The sequence below is a fragment of the Nerophis ophidion genome, unplaced genomic scaffold (genome assembly GCF_033978795.1).
Source record: "Nerophis ophidion isolate RoL-2023_Sa unplaced genomic scaffold, RoL_Noph_v1.0 HiC_scaffold_115, whole genome shotgun sequence".
NCBI lineage: Eukaryota > Metazoa > Chordata > Actinopteri > Syngnathiformes > Syngnathidae > Nerophis > Nerophis ophidion.
This window is the reverse complement of record NW_026907037.1, coordinates 30,915-46,776: the sequence shown is the minus strand read 5'-3', so window position 1 is coordinate 46,776 and position 15,862 is coordinate 30,915. Positions and strand designations below refer to the sequence as shown.

The window sequence follows — 15,862 nt, the reverse complement described above, 5'->3', positions numbered from 1 at the left end:
TGGATGTTGTTTTGCAATTAGATACAACATTTGTTGGTTCTGTGACTGGGAAACACAATAAACAGTTTATTTTAAGAATGTATGCAAAGTAAATCTCTGTGGGATGATGTACAATATTGGCTTTTGTCTGACACTCCAAACTTTGACTGATATTGATGTTGTTTTGGGGATGTTAAAAAAGAAAAAAAAAACATTGAAAAAAATGTTTAAAACACAATACTGGATTTATTTGATTTATCCACAAATGTAAGTTTGTAAAAACAAAGCCATCCTTCCACAAAAACTCAGCCATTTTCTCTCACTTTTATATTGCATAAAGGTCTGGGGACATACATATAAAACAATCACAACACAATCATCATAATACAGAGTAATAACGGTAATGAATAAAATAGATTACAGAGACCCAACAAATGATTCAAAGAGACACATATTTTAAAATTGTATAAAAGACAACTGTTCAAATGATGTATAAAGTAAATAATAATATGCTTCCTGAAGTGGTCCAGAAGATGTTTCAGATGTGAACCAGTACATATGTATATCATATAAAGGTGACAATCTATGGGGTTATTAACAATTACAAATACAAATATGTAATACTTCAATATTTCATATAAATAGGTCTAAAATTGTATGATGAATATACAGTATATATATATATATATATATATATATATATATATATATATATATATATATATATATATATATATATATAGAGAGAGAGAGAGAGAGAGTGTGTGTGTGTATGTGTATACATACACACATGTTTATTGCATGTAAAATATGTATTTTACTGTTTACTCTCACTTTTTTACTCAAATTGTTCTGTCCATTTTTTAACAAAAGTACACAATGTTGCATATTAATACATGTACTTGACTGAAAAAAGCATTAATATAAAATATCTAATCTATAAATGTAGGCGCATATTAAACAGATTGTTAGACAAACAACAATGTCACACATGTTATATGTGCTGATGTTGTTAGAAAGTCAAAATGAAAGTCTGGACAGTTTATTTCAAATCCTGCAGTTTCATTTGCTGCTGCTGTTCTCACCAGCACACTTGTGTTTCTTACACTGGTACTTAGAAGACAATCTTTCACCACACACACTGCAACTCAACACTTTCTCTCCTGGGTGTCTTCTCATGTGTCTTACAAGGGTTGATCGGTCACAAAAGCTTCTGTTGCAGATTGAACAGGAATGTGATTTTTCTCCAGTGTGTGTTCTAGTGTGTCTTTTCAAATGTTGACTTTGTGTAAAACCTTTACCACAGATTGAACAAGAAAAAGGTTTTTCACTAGCGTGTCTTCTCATGTGTACTTTCAAATGTTGACTTTGTGTAAAACCTTTACCACAGAGTGAACAAGAAAAAGGTTTTTCTCCAGTGTGTGTTCTCATGTGTCTTTTCAAACTCTGATTTTGTGCAAAACCTTTACCACAGATTGAACAAGAAAAAGGTTTTTCACCATTGTGTGTTCTCATGTGTACTTTCAAACTCTGACTTTCAACAAAACCTTTACCACAGGTAGAACAGGAAAAAGGTTTTTCATCAGTGTGTGTTCTCATGTGTTCTTTCAAACTCTGACTTCGTGTAAAACCTCTACCACAGTTTGAACAGGAAAAAGGTTTTTCACCAGTGTGTCTTCTCATGTGTTCTTTCAAACTCGGACTTCGTGTAAAACCTTTACTACAGATTGAACAGGAAAAAGGTTTTTCACCAGTGTGTATTCTCATGTGTCTTTTCAATTTGCTACTGTGTGCAAAACCTTTACCACAGGTTGAACAGGAAAAATGTTTTTCACCAGTGTGTGTTCTCATGTGTACTTTAAAATCTGGCCTCTGAGTAAAATCTTTACCGCAGATTGAACATGAAAAAGGTTTTTCTCCAGTGTGTGTTCTCATGTGTCTTTTCAGACTACGACGGTATTTAAGGGTTTTGTGACAGAGAGAAGATGTGAAGTGAGTGTTGTCAGTGTGACATGTCTTATCATCTTTAGAGTCTTCATCATCAGTGTCAGGAGAGTGTGACGTTGTGTCCTCACTATCTGATAGTGGAGCTAAGAGCTTGTCTGCTTGTGATCCTCCACAGTGGTCTCCATCAGCTTCTGTTGTCATGTGTTGTGTTGAGCTGCTGCTTGGAGGCTCCCCCCCTCCCCTCTCCTCACTTTCACCTTTCACCTCATCATCTTCACTCTTCACAGGGACACCAGTCACTGGGAACTCCTCCAACCATTTAGGCTGACTGATGCCCTCTTCCTCCTCTTCCTCTTTAATGTGTGGCGGCTCTTGGTCCTCCTCTTCCTCTTTAATGTGCGGCGGCTCTTGCTCCTCCTCTTCCTCTTTAATGTAGGGGGTTAGTGGGTCCTCCTCTTCCTTTTTATAGTAGGGGGTCAGTGGGTTCTCTTGCTCCTTAAAGTAAGGGGTCAGTAGGTCCTCCTCTTCATTTTTGATGTGTAAGATCAGTGGGTCCTCCGCTTGCCCTTTAATGTGAAGGGTCAGTTTAACATTATGGGTCTGTGGCGTCTCGTCTTCCTCTTTAATGTGGGGGGGATGTGGCTCCTCTCCTCCCTCTTTGATGTGTTGGGAATGTGGTACCTCTTCTTCCTCGTGTATATGGGGGGACTGTGGTTCCTCCTCCTGCTCATGAGGAAGATGTTCTTCATTGAGGTCTGCGGGACAGGAAAAACAAACATTCTTCAGAAAAGTCCAGCTTTGCTCAGTCACATGAGACATTGTCCTGCACCAACATATGATCTCACAATCTCATCAGTTTCCCCTCACAGCAGTCAGGGTACTTCCAGCTGACACATAAAAATACCTTCAGGGGAATGCCTTCCCAGGCCAACGGCCAATCCACCTTATTCATATAAAAACACCCTAAAAGTCATTCCTGCAATCCTTAATGGTAGACGCCATACGTAAAAGTTTGCTGTTCTCTCTCTGAATAAGTCATACACACACAGGAAATAATGTACCACATGCCAGCCTCCACGCAGTAGTACTAGTGATGAGCTCCCCCTGCTGGTGGACAATAATTACTGTCAATTTCACATTCATCTTTAGAGACATGTCTGTTATAAAAGAAGCATGAGCACAGTCAACATGTTGGCCAAGAAAAATGACATCTGTTTTACTTTCATTTAGATAGTGTCACCACAGTTAAACCGGGATGAAGTTTTCAGATTACTGACTACACCTTCAAAAGATAACTTGTTTACCTTATTAATATTAGTAATGATGGATTAAATTAATTTAGTGCGTTTCCAGACACTCAAATAGCGTTAGAGTGAGAACTGAGAAGGCATCATTCATGCAGTCCACACATTCAATCAAAATCAGTATCAGACAGACCGTATTCCCTTGAATTGCCGCCAGGTATATAGTATGTGCCTGCCTAGAATTACTGCCGGGTCAAACTCGTTTCGCAAAATAATTAGCGCATGCTTAGCATTACCGCCGGCTCAGGATTAATGCCGGGTCAAACTCGTTTCGCAAAATATTATTTTTATTAGCGCATGTCTAGAATTTCGGCCGGGTCAAACTCGTCACGTCACGAGTGACACTTCACCTGTCATCATTTTCAAAATGGAGGATGCTGATTTCAATGATTTGAAATGGCATAAAGGGTTTCATGGTGGCAGAGGGGTTAGTGCGTCTGCCTCACAATACGAAGTTCCTGCAGTCCTGGGTTCAAATCCAGGCTCGAGATCTTTCTGTGTGGAGTTTGCATGTTCTCCCCGTGAATGCGTGGGTTCCCTCCGGGTACTCCGGCTTCCTCCCACTTCCAAAAACATGCACCTGGGGATAGGTTGATTGGCAACACTAAATGGTCCCTAGTGTGTGAATGTGAGTGTGAATGTTGTCTGTCTATCTGTGTTGGCCCTGCGATGAGGTGGCGACTTGTCCAGGGTGTACCCTGCCTTCCGCCCGATTGTAGCTGAGATAGGCGCCAGCGCCCCCCGCGACCCCGAAAGGGAATAAGCGGTAGAAAATGGATGGATGGATGGATGAAATCGCATAAAGGGAAAAAGATTAAAACCTATTCAGTAGGATTTAAGGTCCAAGCTATTGAATACGCCAAAAAGAACAGTAAGCAGCTATGTTTTATTAATATACCGTAGCTGCGTGTGTCAAATATGAGTCATTAAATGACTCCCGCCTCCTGGTGGTAGAGGGCGCTAGTGATCCCTCTTGCGACTACTCGGCTGCAGAAGAAGTGACAACAAGCAGCAAGAGTGAGCAGTGTGTGTTTATTTTTTCCTCTTGCTTGCACTTTTAACATGGAGGATTACATATCTAAAATAAAACAATTTTCTAAACTGGACTTTCAATCGAAGTAGGAGGTAATAAAGGAAGATCTCCATCGAGACAGTGAGACTTTTAAAACTGAAGAAAGGAAGACTTTTATGACCTGTGAGAACATTTTTACAACTCTTCTTCTCTGACCTTCCAAGAGTAATAATCCAATCAATAATCACTGAACTCAACAAAAAAAAGGCATATTATTTCAACAATCTGCGATGATGTAACGACTTTCCAGGGTGTAGGCCGCCTTCCGCCCGATTGTAGCTGAGATAGGCGCCAGCGCCCCTCGCGACCCCAAAAGGGAATAAGCGGTAGGAAATGGATGGATTATTTCAACAATGACTTCCGGTGTCACAGAACTGGCTAATATAACAAAATCTGCTTTTCATTGCACAATATCAGGGAAATTGACATAAATGTAAGAGCAATGTTGTCATTCTTAGGAGAAGCAACATTTGTTAGGGAAAATAATGCCTTGCCGGTAAGGTCTATTCAGGTGTACTGGAGAGGACCCTAGGCCAGATAGTCGGACCTCGGATTCAGGAGGAACAGTGTGGTTTTCGTCCTGGTCGTGGAACTGTGGACCAGCTCTATACTCTGGGCAGGGTCCTTGAGGGTGCATGGGAGTTTGCCCAACCAGTCTACATGTGTTTTGTGGGCTTGGAGAAGGCATTCGACCGTGTCCCCCAGGAAGTCCCGTGGGGAGTGCTCAGAGAGTCTGATTGTGGCGGTCCGCTACCACTATGATCAGTGTCAGAGCTTGGTCCGCATTGCCGGCAGTAAGTCGGACCCGTTTCCAGTGAAGGTTGGACTCCGCCAAGGCTGCCCTTGGTTACCGATTCTGTTCGTAACTTTTATGGATAGAATTTGTAGGTGCAGTCAGGGCGTTGAGGGGATCTGGTTTGGTGGCAGCAGGATTAGGTCTCTGCTTTTTGCAGATGATGTGGTCCTGATGGCTTCATCTGGCCAAGATCTTCAGCTCTCACTGGATCGGTTTGCAGCAGAGTGTGAAGCGACTGGGATGGGAATCAGCACCTCCAAGTCCAAGTCCATGGTTCTCGTCCGGAAAAGGGTGGAGTGCCATCTCCGGGTTGGGGAGGAGATTTTTCCCCAAGTGGAGGAGTTCAAGTACCTAGGAGTCTTGTTCACGAGTGAGGGAAGAGTGGATCGTGAGATCGACAGGCGGATCGTTGCGGCGTTTTCAGTAATGCGGACGCTGTATCGATCCGTTGTGGTGAAGAAGGAGCCGAGCCGGAAGGCAAATCTCTCAATTTACCGGTCGATCTCCGTTCCCATCCTCACCTATGGTCATGAGCTTTGGGTTATTACCGAAAGGACAAGATCACGGGTACAAGCGGCCCAAATTAGTTTCCTCTGCCATGTGGCGGGTCTCTCCCTTAGAGATAGGGTGAGAAGCTCTGTCATCCGGGAGGAACTCAAAGTAAAGCCGCTGTTCCTCCACATGGAGAGGAGCCAGATGAGGTGGTTCGGGCATCTGGTCAGGATGCCACCCGAACGCCTCCCTAGGGAGGTGTTTAGGGCATGTCCAACCGGTACGAGGCCACGGGGAAGACCCAGGACACGTTGGGAAGACTATGTCTCCCGGCTGGCCTGGGAACGCTTTGGGATCCCCCGGGAAGTGCTAGACGAAGTGGATTGGGAGAGGAAAGTCTGGGCTTCCCTGCTTAGGCTGCTGCCCCCAAGACCCGACCTCGGATAAGCGGAAGAAGATGGATGGATGGAAGATAATTTTTTCTGGACAGCTCATTCATCCTTTAAACACCCAATTGTCCCGTCCTTTTAGGCGGTCATTCGAAATAGCGACTAAACTACGAAGCTAAAGCTGGCAAGGAAAATCCATAAACGCACAACACATCTCATCTGCTTGTGTTGTTGTGAACGACATCATCAATGTTGGAATAATGTACAAAGAGGACAGCAGTCGCAAGTGTCGCCTCCACACATCGTTCTGAGAACAGCAACACACTTCCCCTTCACAATAATAGGTCTGACTGCGCTAACAAAATAAAGGTTTTAAAAAAAAAAAGCACCTTAAACAAGCGTAATGAACTTATTGATGCATTTACACAATTATTATGCTTTGATCCAAAGTACGGGTCAAAATTGTCTAAAGATTTATTGCACAAATAAATGTGAGCAATTCTACATTTAATTAACAAACTGGAAAGAAAATAACATTTGCCTTGGTGCCCTAAAATATGAACCCTCCTTTAAGGCAACACTTGTCTTGACCTTAAAAAGTAAAATGTTGAGGCCTGTCGATGATGTGCCTTTTCCCACCCATCCATCCATTTTCTACCGCTTGTCCCTTTTGGACTCACAGGGGGGCAGAAGGTGGGGTACACCCTGGAAAATTCCATAAAACCTTTACACTATTTATTTAAATTGTATCCAAATTAAAAATGTATCCTCCAGTTTGTGGCTATTATGGGGCATATTTCCAGAGAATATGCATTTTTACAGCATGTTTTAAAGAGATAGCGATTAAAAAAATGACTTCTGGGTATATTATATTGCTCAACTAATTCTTATTAGTGAGCAGAATAGAGGCGCTCTCATTGACTCAAATGGTAAAATTAGGATGGTCAAGATTTTGCTAACGTTTGTTTAGGACTTAGAATGCATACAAAATAAAAACATGTTATTGTCTTACATATGGATTGTGAATGACAGGCAAAATAAAACAAATCAGATCCCCTTTGATCATTTCTCTACATCCTGTGAACGGGTTGATGCTGTGGTGAAAGTGAGAAAATAAATACATGTTGGGAAAATGCAAATTTAAGGAAAAATGGCTGACAAACTTTTTAAAGGGGAACATTATCACAATTTCAAAAGGGTTAAAAACAATAAAAATCAGTTCCCAGTGGCTTGTTGTATTTTTTGAAGTATTTTTCAAAATTTTACCGGTCCCGAAATATCCCAAAAAAAAGCTTTAAAGTGCCTTTTTTCCACTACCTGCCAAGATACGGTCCATTTTCCTGTGACGTCATACAGTGCTGCCAATACAAACAAACAGTGGCGAATAGCACAGCAAGATATAGCGACATTAGCTCGGATTCAGACTCGGATTTCAGCGGCTTAAGCGATTCAACAGATTACGCATGTATTGAAAAGGACGGTTGGAGTATGAAAGTATTGAAGAAGAAACTGAAGCTATTGAGCGAATAGCTATTAACGCTATTCATAGCCATAGCATGGCCGAATAGCTGCGTTAGCATCGCCGGTAAAATGTGCAGACACTCCGGCACATTCAATGGGGGTCTGGCGGCAGATTTCTTGCCACTTTCGCATCTTCGGTGCAACTTGAATCCCTCCCTATTAGTGTTGTTACACCCTCCGAAAACACACCGACGAGGCATGATGCCTCCAAGGTTCCAAAAAATAGTCAAAAAAAGGAAAATAACAGAGCTGAGACCCGTGTGTGTAATGTGTTGAAAATGAAAATGGCGGCTGTGTTACCTCGGTGACGTCAAGTTCTGACGTCATCGCCACCAGAGCAATAAACAGAAAGGTGTTTAATTCGCCAAAATTCACCCATTTAGAGTTCGGAAATCGGTTAAAAAAATATATGGTCTTTTTTCTGCACCATCAAGGTATATATTGACGCTTACATAGGTCTGCTGATAATGTTCCCCTTTAAAACCTGCTTAGAGATTGTTGGTGATAAACCCAGAGAGACATGTGTGTGTTATAAATCCATTGCTTTCCTCCTCTCTAAGGTTCTCATAGTCATTATTGTCACCGACGTCCCACTGGGTCATTATTGTCACCGATGTCCCACTGGGTCATTATTGTCACCGATGTCCCACTGGGTGTGAGTTTTCCTTGCCCTTATGTGAGCCTACCGAGGATGTCGTGGTGGTTTGTGCAGCCCTTTGAGACACTAGTGATTTAGGGCTATATAAGTAAACATTGATTGATTGATGGTAGAATTACCTTTATTATTTGGGTTTAGGGGGCCATGTCATGGAGCTCGTCCACAGCCCAACTCTGACTTGTTCCACCACTGACAGTTTATTGTACAAATGGACTGGGATATGTAACTCATCTTTAGTAGTTACATTCCACAGAACACAGACAACCACGTGGTTGCAAGACCACGTTGCAAGTAGCAGACGGAATGCGTCATCCTCACAAGACAACACAACTTCTTATACACAATATATTGCAGAAAAGTGTTAAAAATTACATATAAAGTTAGTAAAGATGTGAGAGTAAGAAGTAAACAACCCTGTTCTGTGTAACACAACTTGATGTTTCTTGAAAACAGCGTCCAGTAGTTGATGTTGTCGCTCCTTCTCCTCTTTTGTTGGACAAAGTTCCTCCTCATACTTTGCTATCCTTCTTTCGCACATTTTCACACAAACACAACACTTTACTCTCACACTTGATCTCTACTTAGCGATGTGTTGATAACGTCCTCGTCTCTTTGTTAGCAGCTAACAAGCTAAGCTAACTAGCGAGCTAAACTAACTAACAAGCAAAGATAGCACGAGAAGCGGCACAGTGCTTCTAGCGCATCGAGACCACTTTATCCTTAAATAAAGAATCACATATGTATTTTATACGACGTAAATATTATAAACTGGATAACAAATAATAAGACTGACTTATTAGCGTCCTGCACACTTCTTTCTCCTTCTCCTCCTGTTCTGCTGTCTTCCGTTTACCCCGGAAGCTGGGAATGACGTCACAGCCGAGTGGACGAAGAGGTAGCTCTATATAAGATATTGCCTGCTGTCACTGTTACCATGCTTTTCTTTTACGTAATATTTATTTGAATAACAATGTGATATAAACGAGTGTCTTGTTTTAAAAAAATAAATTCAAAGTATATCAAACAAAGCTTTAATGTTGGGGTTCAGTGGCGCCCCCCTGCGACATTCATTGCAATGACAAGAGTGAAAGTTCTGGAAATTGTAGCGATATTACTGCCTGATTTATTTAAATTTACCCTTCCGCGTGTTTTTATTGTTGTACCCTTTTAGTCCTAATCTATTTTATACAAAAAATTAATAAAACATTGAAATATCAAAGAACGTGACGACGCAGGACCTACGTCGTAAAAAAGTACAGTAATCGACGTAATTTCACGCATGCGTGGATCGATCGTGTCGTGAATTTATATCAATTTTTAAAAAGTGTGAAACATTTGCTCTCTTAAACAAAAGTCTCTTTCTTAAAGTGAAATCCAAATCCTCACATTGTGTTGATGATTTCAATTTATTCATTCAGTCTTAGAAGATTTGTATAAAATAGAAAACACTTACATTATATGTATTGGAATATATTAAGTCGTTTTAAATAAGCACATTTAAGCACAAGTTTATCATTTAATTATATACATTTTATTTTAATCTTATTGGAATGGTCTCTCATATTTACTTTTACTTTCTTTAACGGGTTTTGTTTGTAAGAGGATTGGATTTAATGTGATGTTTTTTATACTGCTCAGTAAAATACTGAAAACACTGACTCATATTGTATTGAAAGTACCTCAATGTGTCCAAACATTGTTTATGTGTGTTTAATTGTTCAATAACAAAATAAAATAAATACTCAGAAGTAGAACTGGCTAGCAAATAAACTCTTATATTAACATAAATAATGTTGAAGTCATATTACATGACATTATACAAATATGTATATTAAATATAATTTGAATAGTTGGCAAGTAAACAAAATGCATTTGCCATACCTAATTGTATTATATCAATTATAACTCTACCCCACACTTTACAACATGTATTCACACTTTGTTGTGAAAATATTTTACACAAACTTACATTCAATTATAGTAATGATTATAATATAATAAGATATATAACAATGTGTGTTCTGGATCTAAATTAATGCATGGAAAATAAATAGTTAAACAATTAATCTTTTTAGTGAGGTGGCATCTTTTTCACCTGAAAACTTATCTCCTTAAGTGTGCAATAAAAGTCTTACGTATTACTTGTATTACATTTGAATAGAACCTTATTGAGCATATTAACAAGATTCTTTTAGAAAATGTGCCAAGTATGAAAAAGTCATTTTGGATTTGCGTACAGGATGTAGAATGACAATGATCTCGACCCACTATAAATAAACAAAACAGGAAGATTGGAGCATGTGGAAGGAAGTTATGACTGTTATCATTTTCCACCACAAGGCGGCGATGTTTGTGTCGATATCAATGACTAGTCATGATCAGACCCCGAATTAAAGGTCTCATATCAGTTTGCAAGGAGATCCCATCATCTAAAGAGAAGTAAAGACAACTTGATGGTTGATGGCGAGGGGCAGTTTTGGCTGCCAGGCTCCGCCCACCACCAATGGGTACCAACAGGTACTGACCCATTCTGCATGACAGTGTGTCATCATCATCATTTGTACCAACTCTGAGTACAATCTCAGTTTGTGGAGCTGTGTTATAAATGTGTAAAGTTGTGTGGCGAGCCATCAGGTCAAAGTTTGGTCAAAGTCCCGAGGAGGAGTTTGTTCAAGTACCACCCCTTTTTGCCTTCAACATGGCTGATGGAAACCAAAATGGCCGACTTCCTTTTGGCTTTCAAATATGGCTTCTTGAGACTTTTACGTTCCTCCTGTCATGATAGACGCCGCTGGTGATGTTGGTGGCGATACGTGAATCTGGGGCGAGGGGCACAATCATTCACATTTTCAAGAGTTAATATTTGATGTTTGGCTTCGGGGCTCCTAAACTAAATAATTTTTTGCTTGCAAGATTTGGAGAGTTTTGAGAGAACCTTTCCTCACACACACTGCACATTCTATCACATTCTAGAACTATCCTTTAGCCACGCCCCCTGGGCTAATATACTTCCAGTGTTGTGACCTCTGTTTACAATTTGTCAGCTCCAAAATATACCTTCTCACTGGCTACTCGGCCTGTCAATCTTTGGCCTCCACACCATTCCATTCAGAATCCATTCTCCATTCAAAAGCAATACTTGGCTGCCACTTCTCTCATCAACTACATCCCTCCAGGAAATACACTGATAATACTTGATATGAAGCAATCAAATATATCATGAATCTACTCAGGTCGCATGGTTTATAACAGGGGTAGGGAACCTATGGCTCGCGAGCCAGATGTGGCTCTTTTGATGACTGCATTTGGCTCTTGGATAAATCTGAGCTGACATTGCTTAACACGATAAGTAATGAATAATTCCACTTGTAATCACAGTGTTAAAAATAACGTTCAAAATATAAAACATTAATTTTTAATCCATCCATTCATTTTCTGCTGCACCTGTTGAAGAAGTTACATAGAGGTAAGTAGTTATTTATTTATTATTGGTTAATGTGGGGCTTGTAATCCTGGGGATTCTTCAGACCACCAAGCACCGACATGAGAGACTGTTTCAGGGTTTAAATATTGTTTTATTTTTAAATAAGACTCTCAGTTGCTTTCCAGCAATTGTCTTTTTCTCTTTCCTTCTTGCTCGCGCTCTGGCTCCAGCCCCAACCCCGTCTCTCTTCCTGGATGCTGCGTATAACAGAGCGACAGGTGATTACATAACAAGGCCCAGGTGGGCCTTCTACGGTCCTGGCACACCCCGCTTCGCTGCAGGCCCGCATGCCACGACCCCTCCACAGTTAGCTTCAGAATAACAATGTTATTACAAAAAATAAGAGACCTGTTATACTTTACAAATGTTGGTCTTACTTAAAAATGCACGCGTTTAGTTGTGTTCAGTGTTGAACAAAATATTATATGGCTCTTACGGAAATATATTTAAAAAATATTTGGATTGTAGCTGAGATAGGCGCCAGCACCCCCTGTGACCCCAAAGGGAAAAAGCGGTAGAAAATGGATGGATGGATGGATGGATTTTTGGCTCTCTCAGCCAAAAAGGTTCCCAACCCCTGGTTTATAAGAAAGATAATGAAGTTGGATAAATGAGTCATAATTGCAATGGTCTTGCAGACAACAGAAAAATAAATCTCATATTTATGTGGCTGAAGGAAAAAAAAACACAATATTTTTTGTCTTCAAGAAACGCATTCAATACATTTTAGAGTCAGAAAAATGGAGAAAAGAATGGGATGGTTCGATTTCCCGGGGTATACTATTCCCATTTATTGAACTTTGGGCTGAATACTTAAGTTAAAGTCAAAGTTATAGTTAAAGTAGCAATGATTGTCACACACACACTAGGTGTGGTGAAATGTGTCCTCTGCATTTGACCCATCACCCTTGTTCACCCCCTGGGAAGTGAGGGGAGCAGTGGGCAGCAGCGGAGCCACGCCCGGGAATCATTTATGGTGATTTAACCCCCAATTCTAACCTTTGATGCTGAGTGCCAAGCAGGGAGGTAATGGCTCCCATTTTTATAGTCTTTGGTATGATTCGGCCGGGGTTTGAACTCCCAACCTACCCATCTCAGGGCGAACACTCTAACCACTAGGCCACTAAGTAGGTGGCCTAATGGCAGCTTGGGATGAAGTGCGCGCAGTGTTACACGGGCGCTTGGATAATACTCAGCAGTTAAAGGAGCTAGATAGTCTCCTCGGTCATTTAAGTGAGGTACAGCGTAAACAGTTGTCGGATTTGATTTTTGAGTTTTTGCCTTTGTTTTCCGACACTCCAACCTGTACCACACTAATTGAACATGACATTGACACACAGGGTGCCCGCCCAATACGACAAAGATTTTATCGAGTGGCTCCCGATAAACAGAAGAGTATGGAGGACAGTGTGCAGTATCTGCTTGATCATGGTCTCGCCAAGCCATCTTACTCCAGTTGGGCATCGCCATGTCTACTGGTGAAAAAGTCAGATAACACCTATAGATTCTGTACGGATTATAGGAAAGTAAATGCTGTGACTAGACCAGATTCTTTTCCATTGCCACGTATCGAGGACTGTGTGGATCAGGTTGGGAGTGCTCGTTATGTCAGCAAATTTGATTTATTGAAAGGTTACTATCAAGTGCCTTTGACGCAGAGAGCGCAGGAGATATCTGCATTCATTACCTCTTCTGGTTTGTACTCGTATACTCGAATGAGCTTCGGTTTGCGGAATGCTCCTGCAACCTTCCAACGGCTCATGAATAGGATCGTTGGGGGGCTGCAGGGGTGCGTGGTTTATTTGGACGACGCCGTTTGTCATTCAGACAGTTGGGACGAACATTTGGCTCGTATTCGAGCGCTTTTCCAGAGGTTGGTGGCAGCAAACCTCACAGTAAATTTAGCGAAATGCGAGTTTGCGCGTGCCACAGTCGTCTATTTGGGTAAAGTAGTCGGCCAGGGGATGGTGTGGCCCGTTAACGCAAAGGTGGCAGCTATTGATAATTTCCCTGTGCCGGCGACGAAGAAAGAACTTATGCGCTTTTTGGGTATGATCGGGTACTACCGCAATTTTTGCTGCAATTTTTCAACTGTTGTATCTCCTCTGACCAATTTGTTGAAGGGTGGCGCCAAATTCATTTGGTCGGAGGAGTGTCAGCAGGCTTTCCAGAATGCCAAGCTTTTGTTAACATCAGCTCCGGTCCTGGCTGCACCCAAACTGGATCTGCCATTCCAGCTGCAGGTGGATGCAAGCCAGGTGGGAGCAGGTGCGGTCCTCCTGCAGGCTGATGATGATGGAGTAGCCAGACCGGTTTGCTATTTTTCAAAAAAATTCAACAAATACCAATTTAATTATTCAGTGATTGAAAAGGAAGCATTAGCATTGATTTGGGCATTGCAACACTTTGAAGTCTATGTGGGAGGGGGTCTCCATCCAATTGTGGTCTACTCAGATCACAACCCTCTCACTTTTCTACAGTCTTTCAAAGGGTCCACCAACCAGCGCCTGTTGCGCTGGGCACTGTTTCTGCAGCCATTCCACCTGTTGATCCGCCATATTCGCGGGGTGGAAAATGTAATGGCTGATGCGCTCTCTCGGGCTCTGGACCAGGAGGTCTAATCATCTCCACTCACTCCTAACCTGCGGTTTTTCTCTGTTTCCCTTAAAGGTCGCTGTCCGGGTACCAGGATTTGCTGGGTGCAGGGAGGGTCGGAGGGGAAGGAGGGTCTTTGGGATGGTTTGGGTTCTGGTTGGTCTGGGGTGGAGGGGAGGTGCGTCAGTGGGACTAGAATATAGCTACTGGGGCTACTGTAGTTTTTTGTTTTCTATTTTTTGATGGTGCTTCAGAGACCCAGTTAACACGGGTCTCTGTTTTTAAGGGGGGGGATGTCATGCCCGGCTCTGCCGGTTAGTGTTTGGGGCACTTTGGTCCTCCGACCCGCAGGTGGAGCTGGTCTGTGAAGACGTGCAACATCTCAGAGGGCTGCTGATTGGGGGGCCTATAAAAGGCCTCCCATCAGCATGCTCTCTCTCTCTCTCTCTCGTCCCACAGGCACATTCGTTTGGTGACCGTATGGTCACGGCAACGACGGCCGGGATTAGCACCACACTAACACCCTTTTGGGACAACACTCATTTACTGATACATTCCTTGGTTAATTCACATTACTGATCACTGATACATGTTGTAAATAAAAGATCTGTTGGCTAAAATGTACAAATCGGTGTGGTCTCCCTTAATGTTACAGCCACTAACAAGCCAGTGGTTGTGACACCCAGGCCAACATCCAATCCACCTTATTCATATAAAAACATCCTAAAATTAATTCCTGCAATCCTTAATGGTAGACGCCATACGTGAAAGTGTGCTGTTCTCCCTCTGAATAAGTCATACACACACAGGAAATAATGTACCACATGCCAGCCTCCACGCAGTAGTACTAGTGATGAGCTCCCCCTGCTGGTGGACAATAACTACTGCCATTTTCCTATTCATCTTTAGAGACATGTCTGTTATAAAAGAAGCATGAGCACAGTCAACATGTTGGCCAAGAAAGATGACATCTGTTTTACTTTCATTTAGATAGTGTCACCACAGTTAAACTGGGAAGAAGTAATCAGATTACTGACTACACCTTCAAAAGATAACTTGTTTACCTTATTAATATTAGTAATTGAGCCGCAGTTATAACAATCCAAGATGGCGCCAGTGTGTGCTGTGGCCTGCCGTCTCTCGCTGTCAGTTCTGTTTGTTTTTGTGCTGTTCACGTTTTTTGTTGTCCCTGTCAACTCACTGTTGGTGTATGATCGCCAAACGCTGTTGGATCTGTGTCCCTCTCACACGGACATGATCAACTTCGACGTTGGTTTTTCGACGTCCAAGTCAGCGTTCTCACCTGGCCGGATTCCTCCTTTCCTTTTTCGCCCACTGGCTCCTCCCCCCCGGCGAAAGCGCCACCGGCGCCGCAGCAAACGTGGCGGCCAGCTGGTGAGAGTTAGGGCACTCCTGGCCCGCCTTTCCGTGGCTTCCCGAAGGAGGTATGGTCCGGTACCTGGTCTCTTCCTGCACCCGCGTTCGCTGGATCCCTCCGGGTCCTGGATTGTGCCTGTTGTCGGTCTGCAGGGGGAAGCTCACCCGCCTCGCTCCTGCTGGCCCCGCCCCCGGAGACGCGGCGTGAATTCCCGCCACCTGCGGGCTCTGTGTCAGGCCCCACCTGG

At 42.3% G+C, this 15,862-nt stretch overlaps 1 protein-coding gene across 1 annotated transcript; it reads right to left on the bottom strand.

Moving 5' to 3' along the window:
• Positions 1–205: 205 nt before the first annotated feature.
• On the bottom strand, positions 206–2,678 carry LOC133547465 (gastrula zinc finger protein XlCGF17.1-like). Its single transcript, XM_061893141.1, has one exon. It carries the CDS (start codon positions 2,125–2,127, stop codon positions 1,042–1,044), a length of 1,086 nt encoding a protein of 361 aa, XP_061749125.1. The 5' UTR covers positions 2,128–2,678; the 3' UTR covers positions 206–1,041.
• Between the last annotated feature and the right edge of the window lie 13,184 nt (positions 2,679–15,862).

Bases quoted from the DNA above. Each gene is read 5' to 3' on its own strand.
- LOC133547465 (XM_061893141.1), bottom strand. From the start codon at position 2,127: ATGACAACAGAAGCTGATGGAGACCACTGTGGAGGATCACAAGCAGAC.